The following is a 12,868-nucleotide window of genomic DNA, read 5'->3' on the forward strand; positions in this document are numbered from 1 at the left end:
AAAAAAAAAAAAAAAAAAAGAAATTTTAGAAAGAGAAAGGTTCCAGTGAGTCTCTAACATCAGATGTCAAAATGCTGTGTTTTAATATCAGCATGGTAATAGATAAAAAACATTGATATGTAGGCCAGGGTCTCATAACCCCAGCTCCTGGCAGGGAACACAAGACCTTTTACAAACATGTGAGTAAAATGGCCTAGAGGTAGAGAAGAAACTCTTTTAAGCCTACTGGATGGAGTAAGACAGTGTACAATACTGTCTGGGGCTCCTAAAGAAGCACTTAGGAAAGACAGAATTAAATCATGGGATGTGGGGATGCTGCTGTGAAAGGGGTAAAAAGTCTGGTGAGAAGTCTGCTAGCTCAGTTGGTCGAGCATCAGACTTTTAATCTGAGAGTCCAGGGTTCAAGTCCATAATTCAATTTTTTTAAAAAAGTTATACATGTTTTTTTAATTTAAAAAAGTCTGAGATGGGAGAGGTGATTCATGCCTGTAATCCCAGTACTCTGGGAGGTTGAGGTGGGTGGAATCACTTGAGGTCAGGAGTTCAAGACTAGCTTGGGCAACAGGGTGAAACCCCGTCTCTACTAAAAATGCAAAAATTAGCCAGGCATGGTGGCAGGCACCTATAATCCCAGATACTCGGGAGGCTGAGGCAGGAGAATCACTTGAACCCAGAAGGTGGAGGTTGCAGTGAACTGAGACTGCACCATTGCACTCCAGCCTGGGCAACAGATTGAAACTCTGTTTGGAAAAAAAAAAAAAAGTCTGATTAAAGGAGGATGTGATAAAAATGTATTCTGTGGTGGTATCTCCCTTACCTGAATGTGTAACAGATGTAGATAAAATGTCTGAGTGGAAATTCCTTCCTCAACAGGTATTATGAAAATATGAATAACCTGCAGATCTTTTCTTCTTCCAGTACTCATTGAACACGGAAAGCCTTCAGCATTACCTAAACCAATTGAACTAGTAAATTTGAAACAATATTGGATAATCTAAGGCAGTAAGAAATTACTGCCCTAAATAAGGAAATATCAGACATATAGGAACTGATGTCTATAAACTCACTATGTAATGGCTCAGTATGGCCAACGAGGAAAGCTGATGGGTCAGCAGACTGACAGTAGAGTATAGAGGACTCATGAAAATTACACCTCCAAGAACCTCAGCAGTCACTGATACAGTCCAGACTACACACCTAGTAGAGTAAGCTAAACATTACTGTATTCTATATTGATCTAAGACTTTTTTCTCATTATTAGTCACCAGGGAGAGCCAATAGTCTGTATTCACATAGAAAGATTTCCAATATACACTTACAGTCTTATCTCAAGAATATTTAAACTCTCTCATGTACTGTCACAATCCAGTGGTTGCTGAAACCAGTTTGAATACAACTGGTGTATTAAGTATATTTGATTATTTTCTGCATCCTCGATGCTCTGGCATCTGGCACTTACTGATGGAAAGGGATGGCTCCTTCCACGGTTAGCTAACTCCTAGAGACAGTAGACAACTTGCCTAAGGGCACACCTTTGACATGCAAACCAACCAATCCAAAGTCCATACCACCCCACCACCACCACGTGCCTCCTTTATGAGGCTCTGGAGTCCTGGACACTATTCCCCTGCCCTAAATCAACCCAGGGTTAAGGACTGGACAACCAGAGGCCATACCTATAGACCAGAGCCCACTAAAATTATTGAAACTCCCCAACTCTAAGCCTGCTCAGCTTGCTTACCTTGCCTTCCAATTTCTAAATGCTCCTCCCATGCTTTATCCCTTTCTCTTTCTGCCTCCTGACCGACCCTGGCTTCTCCATGTGGCCTTTTGTGGTGTGCTGAGCCTCATTTCTAGGGATCTCTGAGTATAAAAACTTTTTCCTTCCTAAAAGTCATTTTTCTGTTTGCTTGTCTTCCTATACCTCATTAAAATAAACTCAGGTACATAATCCCAGGTACATTTTAAGCCAACTGGCAATCCAATATATTGACGGTATTATTAGTATCATCTAAATCTGTTTCAAGCTAAAGGTAACTTTACTGAGGTCATAAATCATGTGATTAATTGAGGATAACTGATTAACCATGCTAAGTATCCAGGGTCCAACAGAGACTATGAAATTTTGAGGGAATTATATGTGTTGGAGCAATGTGACATATTGTATACCACTAAGAGTAGTGTCCTCACTGCCTGCCTATGAGGCTTGTTTAGGTTTAATACCTAGTGGGCCTATTTGATTTTTAGAGAAGTCATATACCTCACTTAAGGATACTTTTGGCCCCAATTTATAAGATCACCATGAAAAAGACCTTATTTAAGCAATTAATAAAGCCATACATGCAGAAATAAATAATTTTTAAAAAGACCTTATTTGATTAAAGGCCTGAACAAGCCTTCTTAGAACTGCAGAAGGCTATGGCCCAAGTTACTATGTAAGGAAACATGTAATTCTAATTCTGAAGTGATATTAGAAGTGTCAGCCACCCAAGAGTCCATTAAAAGCTGTAATTGCTGCTCTATACTAACTCCTGGACTTTTCGGGCTAAGGCATTATTAGATGTTGCTTTCCTTATGTGTCTTCTGAAAAACAGTTACTAATTTGTAACAGCATTTACTGAGTCAACTCCCTACAACTAAAATATTTTTTTTTTTTTTTTTTGAGACGGAGTTTCACTCTTGTTACCCAGGCTGGAGTGCAATGGCGCGATCTCGGCTCACCGCAACCTTCGCATCCTGAGTTCAGGCAATTCTCCTGCCTCAGCCTCCTGAGTAGCTGGGATTACAGGCACGCGCCACCATGCCCAGCTGATTTTTTGTAGTTTTAGTAGAGACGGGGTTTCACCATGTTGACCAGGATGGTCTCGATCTCTTGACCTCGTGATCCACCCGCCTCGGCCTCCCAAAGTGCTGGGATTACAGGCGTGAGCCACCGCGCCCGGCCACAACTAAAAGATTTATAAGATTATAGTAAGACCTGAAATATGGCCAGGCATGGTGACTCATGCCAGCACTTTGGGAGGCTGAGTTGGGCAAATCGCTGGAGGCCAGGAGTTTGAGACCAGCCTGGCCAACACAGTGAAACTGCATCTCTACTAAAACTATAAAAATTAGCTGGGTGTGGTGGTGAGCTCCTGTAATCCTAGCAACTTGGGAGGCTGAGGCAGGAGAATTGCTTGAACCTGGAAGGTGGAGGCTGCAGTGAGCCGAAATTACGCCACTGTACTCCAGCCTGGGTGACAGAAAGAGACTCCATCTTAAAAATAAAAAAAGACCTGAAATAGATACCTTATTATCCATGATGTTAGAAATGTATTCCATTGAAAAGAAGTATCCATTGAAAAGAATTAATCTCAGCCAGGCGTGGTGGCTCACACCTATAATCCCAGCACTTTGGGAGGTTGAGGCTGACAGATCACCTGAGGCCAAGAGTTCAGGATCAGCCTGGCCAACTTGGCAAAATCCCATCTCTACTAAAAATACAAAACTCAGCCAAGTGTGGTGGCGGGTGTCTATAATCTCAGCTACTTGGGAGGCTAAGGCAGGAGAATCCCTTGAATTCAGGGGGTGGAGGTTGCAGTGAGCCAAGATTGCGCCATTTCAGTCCAGCCTGGGCAAAAGGGCAAGACTCCGTCTCAGAAAAAAAAGAAAAGTAGTAACCTCTATTGCAGAAAAAAAAAAAAAAAAACTGCATTTCAGTAAGATGGACAACGTCCAAAGAAGTTATGTCATAAGGCTGGGTGCGGTGGCTTATGGCTGTAATCCCAGCACTTTGGGAGGCCGAGGCAGGTGGATCACCTGAGGTTGGGAGTTTGTGACTAGCCTGACCAACATGGAGAAACCCCATCTCTACAAAAATACAAAAATTAGCGGGGCATGGTGGTGCATGCTTGTAATCCCAGCTCCTCGGGAGGCTGAGGCAGGAGAATCACTTGAACCCAGGAGGCTGAGGTTGTGGTGAGCTGAGATTGCACCATTGCACTTCAGCCTGAGAAACAAGAGTGAAACTGTCTCAAAAAAAAAAAAGTTCTGTCATGAAATGGAAGTGATGAAAATGAACTATATGCTACCGTAACAGGATCCATGTGAAACACTCATCAGATTCATGAGCAAGCAGTCTTTTCCCCCTAGGATCCCTCCTTTCAATTATTTGCCCACAGACGCCAGGCAATCAAACTGGTTCACAGACAGCTGTTCTAGAACTGAGGACAATTTTGTATGAAAAGTAGACGTTCAGAGTCCATCAGAAGGTAAAATCCTATGGAAAAAGTTAAGAACAAGTTGGTCAACAGAGCTAAATTACAGGCTACAAACATAGTCCTGATAGAACTAGACACAAAAGCCCTATTATGTGGGTAAATATTGACTTGGGCTGCCACTAATGGACTTGCAACTGGTTTAACAAGTGGGTCACAAATAACTGAACAATAAAAGGCCCCCACCACATGAGGAATTGCTCTTTGGAAATCTCTATGGAAATTCTGAGGGAAAAATCAAAGTATGGCATGCTGATACTTACCAAAGAAACTCTATGCCGGAATTTAAGGTGACTGGAACCAACAAGTTGATCTCTTGAATGGCAATCAAGTCTATTAAATGGGTGGAGGAACCCAAGCCAGGCAGTATGCACTGAATAATGATGTAACGTATACCAGTGGGCTCCACAGAAGCTTAAATTGTTAATAAAAATTGTCCTAGCTGCCAACAGTATAGTTCCATTTTCTGTGTTTATTCAATTTATCTCCATATGATTGGACTAGCTCAGTAGCTGACCCCATTTATCTCCATATGATTGGACTAGCTCAGTAGCTGACCCAGGGGAAGTCTCCTTCAGCAGGAAAGGTTTGCACTGAAATTAAAAATAAATGGATCTGCCTGACTGTGGTAACCACTGTATTATGTATATCAAAATACATCATATAATTTATATATAGACAATAAAAAACTTAAAAAATGATTAAGAAAGGGAAGATTGCTGCTAAGGGGAAGGAAGCCAACAAATGAATGGTACAAAAGCTCAACTGATGCTTCTGCTGCCTCAAGAAATGCTTAAAGACAATGAATAATGTTCTCTCTTTGCTTTGACTCAGATACTCCTTGGGGTGAAGGACTTATGAAATCCCCTCCTTTTTAAGAAATGGAGTCTTGCTGTGTTGCCTATGAGTGCAGTGGCTACTCACAGGCACTCTCATAGCACCTCTATCATAATCTACTAGCCTCTAACTCCTGGCCTCAAGTGATCCTCTTGCCTCAGCCTCCTGAGTAGTTGGGACTACTGGCATCACCACCCATGCCCAGCTTTCCGCTCCTCTTTTGAACAGCAAAAAAAGAGAGCCAGACAACAGCCAATCTAACAAGCACACTTACAGGAGTGACATATGTCCTCAAAATGGATTAAAAAATGGGACAGCTATCCATGATTATATGGAATAATATAAATAAGGCTATATCTTGATTCCTGTTTCACAGGATGTACCTATTATAAATGATCTGTGTTGGGAAAGCAATCTGTGAGAATATTTAGCCAGTTAAATTTGAAAATCAGTCAGCCGGGCGTGGTGGCTCAGGCCTGTAATCCCAGCACTTTGGGAGGCCAAGATGGGTGGATCATGAGGTCAGGAGTTCAAGACTAGCCTGACCAATATGGTGAAAAACCTTGTCTCTACTAAAAATACAAAAATTGGTCAGGCATGGTGGTGCACGCCTGTAGTCCCAGCTACTCAGGAGGCTGAGGCAGGAGAATCACTTGAAACTGGGAGGTGAAGACTGCAGTGAGCCAAGATAGTGCTATTCCATTCTGGGTGACAAAGTGAGACTCCATCTCAAAAAAAAATTGAAAATAAATAAATAATAATCTCAATTAACACATATAACCATTAATTAAGATGATAAGGGTTTTACAAAGGTACCAGAATATGATGATAGAACGCTATCTCATGCCACATTCCATCTATTACAATATGTGTAAAAATAGCTATTTGCATTGTTATTGTGCATGAACAGACCTAAGGACATGGAGAGAAAATTGGGACACTTGGCTCAGGGACAAAAAGAAAGAACAAGGTATAACTTGGCGGGCCTATATTCCTGAGAATTCCAAATTCAATGTGGATGATTATTCTGGAAAGTACATGCAAAGGAGTCTATTTAGGTGTGACTACCACTCATATGACCTAAGCCTGGGGGACTCAATATTTTGGGGCCCCAAATTTATTTCCTAGTTGAACTAAAGCAGTCGTATAAATAAAAGTTGTATAAATATTAGTTGTATTAATATTTAATGGCAACAACATGTCGTGTTCCCACACTCAAAATAAGACAGCCTCAGTGGAATTAGGAGCCAGGCTAGGAGCAACTGACCAGGTGGATTTGTTTTTAATGAGGAAAGACATACTGATGAAATAGATTTGCTGATGCCAATAGGGTGCCTTGAAGGCATCTTATTTCAGGAGTAAGAACAAGAGTGGCAAGCTGTTCAAAATGATAGGCAGTGCTAACAAAACGGGTCTTAAGAATTTACAGCATGTGCTACCCCAACATGTCCAAATCAACCCAACAGTGGGAATAAGCTTGCATGTTAACACAAGCTGCATTACAGATATCTTAATTTAAATGGAGTCTAAGGTATCCCAAGCACAACTGCCAGTGATTCCCATGGCAGAAACCCACGCTGTGCATGCACGGGACACTCACAGACCCTGGGGTCTATGAAAATTCTAACTAAAGGATGCAACCTGTTGGGGTGCTTTTTAACAGCTACAACATTGCAACTGAGTGCCAACCATTCTTTTCCTATAGTGCAAGTCTGTGGGTCCTGGACAAATTTTAAACAGGATGAGAGTGTTTCCGGTGGTAGATAAATGAGTTCTGTTGCAGGACCTGTCTCACTGAGAATCAACATCTGTGAAACCAGGTCAACATCTGTGAAACCATGTAACTTTTTGAGACAGGGTCTCACTCTGTCGCCTAAGACAGAGCACAGTGGCATGATCATGGCTTACTGCGGCCTTGACTTCCTGGGCTCAAGTGATCTTCCCACGTCAGCCTCCCAAGTAGCTGGGACTACAGGTGTGTGCCACCACAACCAGCTAATTAAAAAAAATTTTTTTTTGTAGAAATGAGGTCTTACTATGTGGCCTAGGTTGGCCTCAAACTCCTGGGCTCAAGTGATCCACCGGTCCTGGCCTCCCAAAGTGCTGGGATTATAGGCGTGAGCCACCACATCCAGCCATATCACGTAACTTTTTGAGAAGGAATTTGGCTGTTTTCAAGATGTGTTGAATCTTGAAATAGCAGAGATATGGCCTCTGATCTAGACTCCTATGAGAAATAACATATGGTATATAAGAAGACGTAAATTGCATAGGGAGGGACAAAATAATTACACCATGATTTTTGTCTTCTTTTATTTATTTCTTTATTGAGACAAGGTCTTACTCTGTCACCCAGGCTGGAGTGCAGTGGTGAAGTCTCAGCTCTCTACAGCCTCAACCTCCCTGGGCTCAAGTGATCCTCCCATTTCAGCCTCCCGAGTAGCAGGGACTAACAGGTGCATACCATCATGCCCAGCTAATTTTTTTGTATTTTGCAGAGACAAGGGTTCACCATGTTGCCCAGGCTGGTCTTGAACTCCTGGGCTCAAGTGATCCACCGGTCCTGGCCTCCCAAAGTGTTGGGATTATAGGCGTGAACCACTGCATCCAGCCATCTTATTTTTTAATTTTAAATTTATTTTTTAAAATGTTATTATTCTTTTTTGAGATGGGGTCTTGCTCTGTTGCCCAGGCTAGAGTGCAGTGGCATGATCACAGCTCACCGCAGGTTCAACTGCCCCAGCTCAAGTGATCCTCCTACCTCAGCTTCCCAAGTAGATGGGACCACTAAGACTGGCTATTTAAAAAAATTTTTGTAGCGACAGGGTCTCTCCATGTTGCCCAGGCTGGTCTTGAACTTCTGAGCTCAAGTGATTCTCCCGCCTCAGCCTCCCAAAGTGCTGGGATTATAGACGTGAGTCACCACGCCTGGCCTTAATTTTTATTTTAACGTAAGCCTTTAGCAGCTAAATTTTGTCTGACTTCTAACTTCAAAGATACTGCTTTATGATGTAATATAGTAATCAGGTAAAATTCAGATTTTAGGAGCTTATAAACTTTAGTATAATATTTACTAATGATGATGATCAAATATATTGAGAGACTGAATTAAAGTCCTCTTAGAATGTTATCCCTATGGAGGAGACTTGGCTTGATGAATATTTAGACTTCATTAATGATAGATGAATTATTGTTTTTAATAATTCAGCAGCTATACACCATAAAATGCAGAAAATGGTGGATCAGGGAGGCCAAAGGATTGTACAATTCATAGAAAAGACAAGAAAGTGTAATTGGATAAATCAGCTGTCTGTTTAAATCAGTAACAACCCTTCAATAGTCACTGTAAATGTTTGGATTCTGTGTATGCATTTTTTTAGAGACAGGGTTTTGCTCTGTCACTCAGGCTGGGATGCAGTAGTGTGATAATACTTCGCTGTAACCTGAAACTCTTGGGCTCAAGTGATCCTTCTGCCTCAGCCTCCACAGTAGCTAGGACTACAAGCATATGCCACAATGCCTGGCTAATTAAAAACATTTTTTTGTAGAGATGAGGTCTTGCTATGTTGCCCAGGCTGGTCTCCAACTCCTTGCTGCCTCATGTGATCCTCCCACCTTGGCCTCCTACTAAAGTGCTGAGATTATAGGGGTGAGCCACTATGCCCTTCTGGTCTATGTATTTTGATTATCTATAAGATATTATAAAGTAACTCTTATCAACTCAGGATTATTGTTTTATCAAAAAATAGAATTAATATTGGTTATGGGGTACAGTGAACTGTTCTGCTAGTTCCAGGCCTAAAATCAGCCAGGACTACTTTGCTGAAGTTCCTTCCTTGGTCAAGGCATGGCAGGAAACATAGTGATTGAAAATCTTAAGAGGAAGCTGGGCGGGGTGGTTCATGCCTGTGATCTTAGTATTTTGGGAGGTTGAGGATGAAAGATCTTATGAGGCCAGGAGTTCAACACCAGACTGGGCAATACAGTGAGACTCTATCTCTACAAAAACCTAAAAAATTAGCCAGGCATGGTTGTATGTGCCTGTAATCCAAGCTACTCAGGAAGCTGAGGCAAGAGGATCCCCTAAGTCCAGGACTTCAAGGCTGCAGCAAGCTATGATCTCACCAGGCACTACAACCTGAGCAATAATAGTGAGACCCTCCCAAAAAGAAAAAAAAAAGGATTAGGAAGGCAATAAGCACATAAAAAGATGCCCAACACCACTAATCATCAGGGAAATGAAAATCCAAACCAAGGGACTTCACACCCATTAGGATTGGTTGTTACCATAAAAACAGAACAAGTGTTGGTGTAGAGTGGAGAAATTAGAACACGTGGTGCACTGCTAGTGGGAACATGAAATGGTGTAGCCACTATGGGAAACAGTATGGTGGTCTTCAAAATATTAAACATTGAATTACAGTTTGATCTGGCAACTCCAGTTGTGTGAATATACCAAATAGAATTAAAAGACACTTGAACAGAAGATATTTGTACATTTATGCTCACAGCAACATTATTCACAATAATAAAAAACAGATAGAAACCAAATGTTCATCAATGGATGAATGGACAAATAAAATATAGCATACGCATACAATGAAATATTATTCGGTCTTTAAAAAGAATGAGGCTGGGCACTACGGCTCATACCTGTAATCCCAGCATTTTGGGAGGTTGATGTGGGCGGATTGCTTGAGCTCAGGAGTTTGAGACTAGCCTAGACAACATTGAGAGACTCTGTCTCTACAAAAAATTTTAAAAATGAGCAGGCATGGTGGCATGTGCCTGTGGTCTCAGCTACTTGGGAGGCTAAGGTGGAAGGATCACTTGAACCCAGGAGGTCGAGACTACAGTGAGCTATGATCATGCTACTGCACTCTAGACTGGGCAACAGAGCAAGACTCTGTCACAAAAGAGGAAAAAAAAAAAATGAAATTCTAATGGATGAACCTTAAAAACATTATGCTTAGTGAAATAAGCCAGTCACAAAAAGCCAATGTTGTATGATTCCATAACGAATAGGTAGATTTATAGAGAAAGTAGAGGTTACTGGGGGCTGGAGAAGGGGAGAATGGGAGGGTATTATTTATGTGTATAGCTTCTATTTGGAATGATGGAAAAGTGGTGATGGCTGCACAAGAATGTGAATATACTTAATGTCACTGAATTTCATACTTAAAAATGGTTAAAATGGCTTCTTTTATGTTATGCATAGTTCACCACAGTTAAAAAAATATTTAAATTAAGTCAATGGCCAACACTGGCCATTGACTTAATTTAAATGAAATACGGAGTTTTGGGGTAGTCTGTATCAGTTTGCCGGTGAGATTTATGGTTTACACTTGGTCTCTGTGAGACCTCTTGGTGGCTTTACCATTACATAGCAGGAATATGACTATGTGATCAAAAAAACAAAAATCCCTAGCTGAGATTCCATTTTGGGGTCTCTGATCCTGAGGTATTCTGTGTATGTGCTATGGTCTGAATTGTGTTTCCCCCAGAATTAATGTGTTTAAGCTCCAATCTCTAGGTCTTTAGGAGGTAATTAAGGTTAAATTAGGCAATTAAGGGTGGGGCTCTAATCTAATGGGACTATGGACTTATAAGAAGGCCCTCTTTCCCTGTCATGTAAGGACACAGCAAGAGAGTGACTTTCTTATAAGCCGGGAGAGCCCTCACCAGAAACGGACCATGATGGCACCCTAATCTCAGACTTCCATACTGCAAAATTATGAGACAATAAATTTCTCTTGCTTAAGCCATGAAGATTGTTTTGTTATGGTAGCCTGAGCAGAGTATGACAACACTGTGATTCCTAATCTGTAAGAGAAAGATACATTCTACCTGGCCCTTGCCTAAGGAAGACCATAGGAGCCAGCACCTATCTTCTCTGCGCTCCTTGCTTTGAAACAGCCATTGGCTGTGCTATATATCCTTACTTCCGTACTGTGGTTATTTTGTACCCTTTTCCTATAATAAACTGCAGATCTGTAAGCATTGTCACTTTGGGTCCTGAGTCTTTCTTAGAAACCAAACTGTTTAAATGACACTATTAGTGTAACTATAAAGAAAGGAAACAGAATTAATTTCTGTTGTTCCAAGGAGAGAGAAGATTGATGGGTAAGCTGGGCATGGTAGTTCACACCTGTAATCCCAGCACTTTGGGAGGCTGAGGTGGGTGGATCACCTCAGGTCAGGAGTTCAAGATCAGCCTGACCAACAAGGATAAATCCCATCTCTACTAAAAATACAAAATTAGCCAGGCATGGTGGCACATGCCTGTAATCCCAGCTAATCGGGAGGCTGAGGCATGAGAATCACTTGAACCCAGGAGGTGGAGGTTGCCGTGAGCTGAGATCATGCCATTGCACTCCAGCCTGGGCAACAAGAACAAAACTCTATCTCAAAACAACAACAACAACAACAACAACAACAAAGATGGATGAGTAAAAGAACAATCTTAACAGAAGGCACATTTACTTTGCCTTACAAGGTATTAAGCAAGTCTCTAGGTATGTTCATTACACTGCAGCAGAAGCTAGATGCCCATCTGCCTGTGAGAAGATTGCACTGGGTATATGGCCTCAAGGTGCTTACTGAACCTTAAGAGTTTATAATTTTTCCAATCTGGAAAAAATCATTTTCAATAGGAATCATACCTGTGATGTCAGCTTCCCAGCAATCTGCATTCGTTCAATTTCTGCAGGAGATTTGATCAGCCGGAGGCGCTGTACCAGCTGTTGAACACCCCGAACCTTGTTCTTGCTCCTGGCTTTGGCCTCAGTCAGGGGCTGCATGTAGTCAGAGTGAAGCTGTGGATGCGAGGGCCTCATCCAGTCATACCAAACCATGTTCGTCTCAGCTTAGAATGAGAAGCCAAAAAATAAATTTAAAACAAAACTACCAACAAGAAGAAATCTCAACCGTCATAACGACTGGAACAAGAGTCAAAAGTATTAAACCTGTAATGTGGAACTCTAAAGTGTTGAGAGTAAAACTCTCTCAGGACTGCAGCAATGAAGGTTTGATTATAAATCACTAGGAAGGTAATTTCCTGGAAGCTGCAAGATATTCTAATACCGAATACACAGCTTTTCTGCCCCTAAACTTCAGTGTTCTTTATAAAGGATGACAGATGGGACTAAAGCTTTATTCAAGCTTTGATTTGATTTCATTATTTACTGTTTTTTTGTGAGACAGAGTCTTCCTCTGTTGCCCAGGCTGTAGTGCAGTGGCATGATCTTGGCTCACTGCAACCTCCGCCTCCTGGGCTCAAGTGATTCTTCTGCCTCAGCCTCCCAAGTACCTGGGACTATAAGTGCACGCTACCACGCCCGGCTGATTTTTGTATTTTTAATAGAGACAGAGGTTTCACCATGTTGGCCAGGGTGGTCTCGAACTCCTGACCTTGTGATCCAGCCGCCTCAGCCTCCCAAAATGCTGGGATAATATGCGTTGAGCCACTGCATCCAGCCTTCATTATTTATTGTTAAATAACAATTAAAACAACTGTTCTTCACCACCACTTATTGAGCTGAGGCACTTGCTGAATAATTGTACACAAAAGGACAGAAAAACATGCTCAGATCATGACTTTATGGGTAAAGTGTCCCATCCTTTCACATAATGATCTCAGTACTGGGGAAAGGTTTCTCCTCCCATTCTGGAGCAATTATTCATTGCTATGTAAACACTACAGTTGGCCAGGTGTAGTGGCTCACACCTGTAATCCAAGCACTTGGGAGGCCAAGGTGGGTGGATCATCTGAGGTC

General features: G+C 41.7%; 1 protein-coding gene across 2 annotated transcripts in view; it reads right to left on the reverse strand.

Moving 5' to 3' along the window:
- XPNPEP3 (X-prolyl aminopeptidase 3) overlaps positions 1-12,868 on the reverse strand; it is a 62,296-nt gene that overhangs the window by 31,226 nt on the left and 18,202 nt on the right. For both annotated transcript variants that reach the window (XM_017510365.2, XM_017510368.2), the window contains one exon: positions 11,756-11,958. In XM_017510365.2, coding sequence (XP_017365854.1) covers positions 11,756-11,958 — 203 coding nt within the window. The remainder of the gene's footprint in view (positions 1-11,755; positions 11,959-12,868) is intronic.

The sequence above is a fragment of the Cebus imitator genome, unplaced genomic scaffold (assembly GCF_001604975.1).
Source record: "Cebus imitator isolate Cc_AM_T3 unplaced genomic scaffold, Cebus_imitator-1.0 Scaffold435, whole genome shotgun sequence".
Taxonomy (NCBI): Eukaryota; Metazoa; Chordata; class Mammalia; order Primates; family Cebidae; genus Cebus; species Cebus imitator.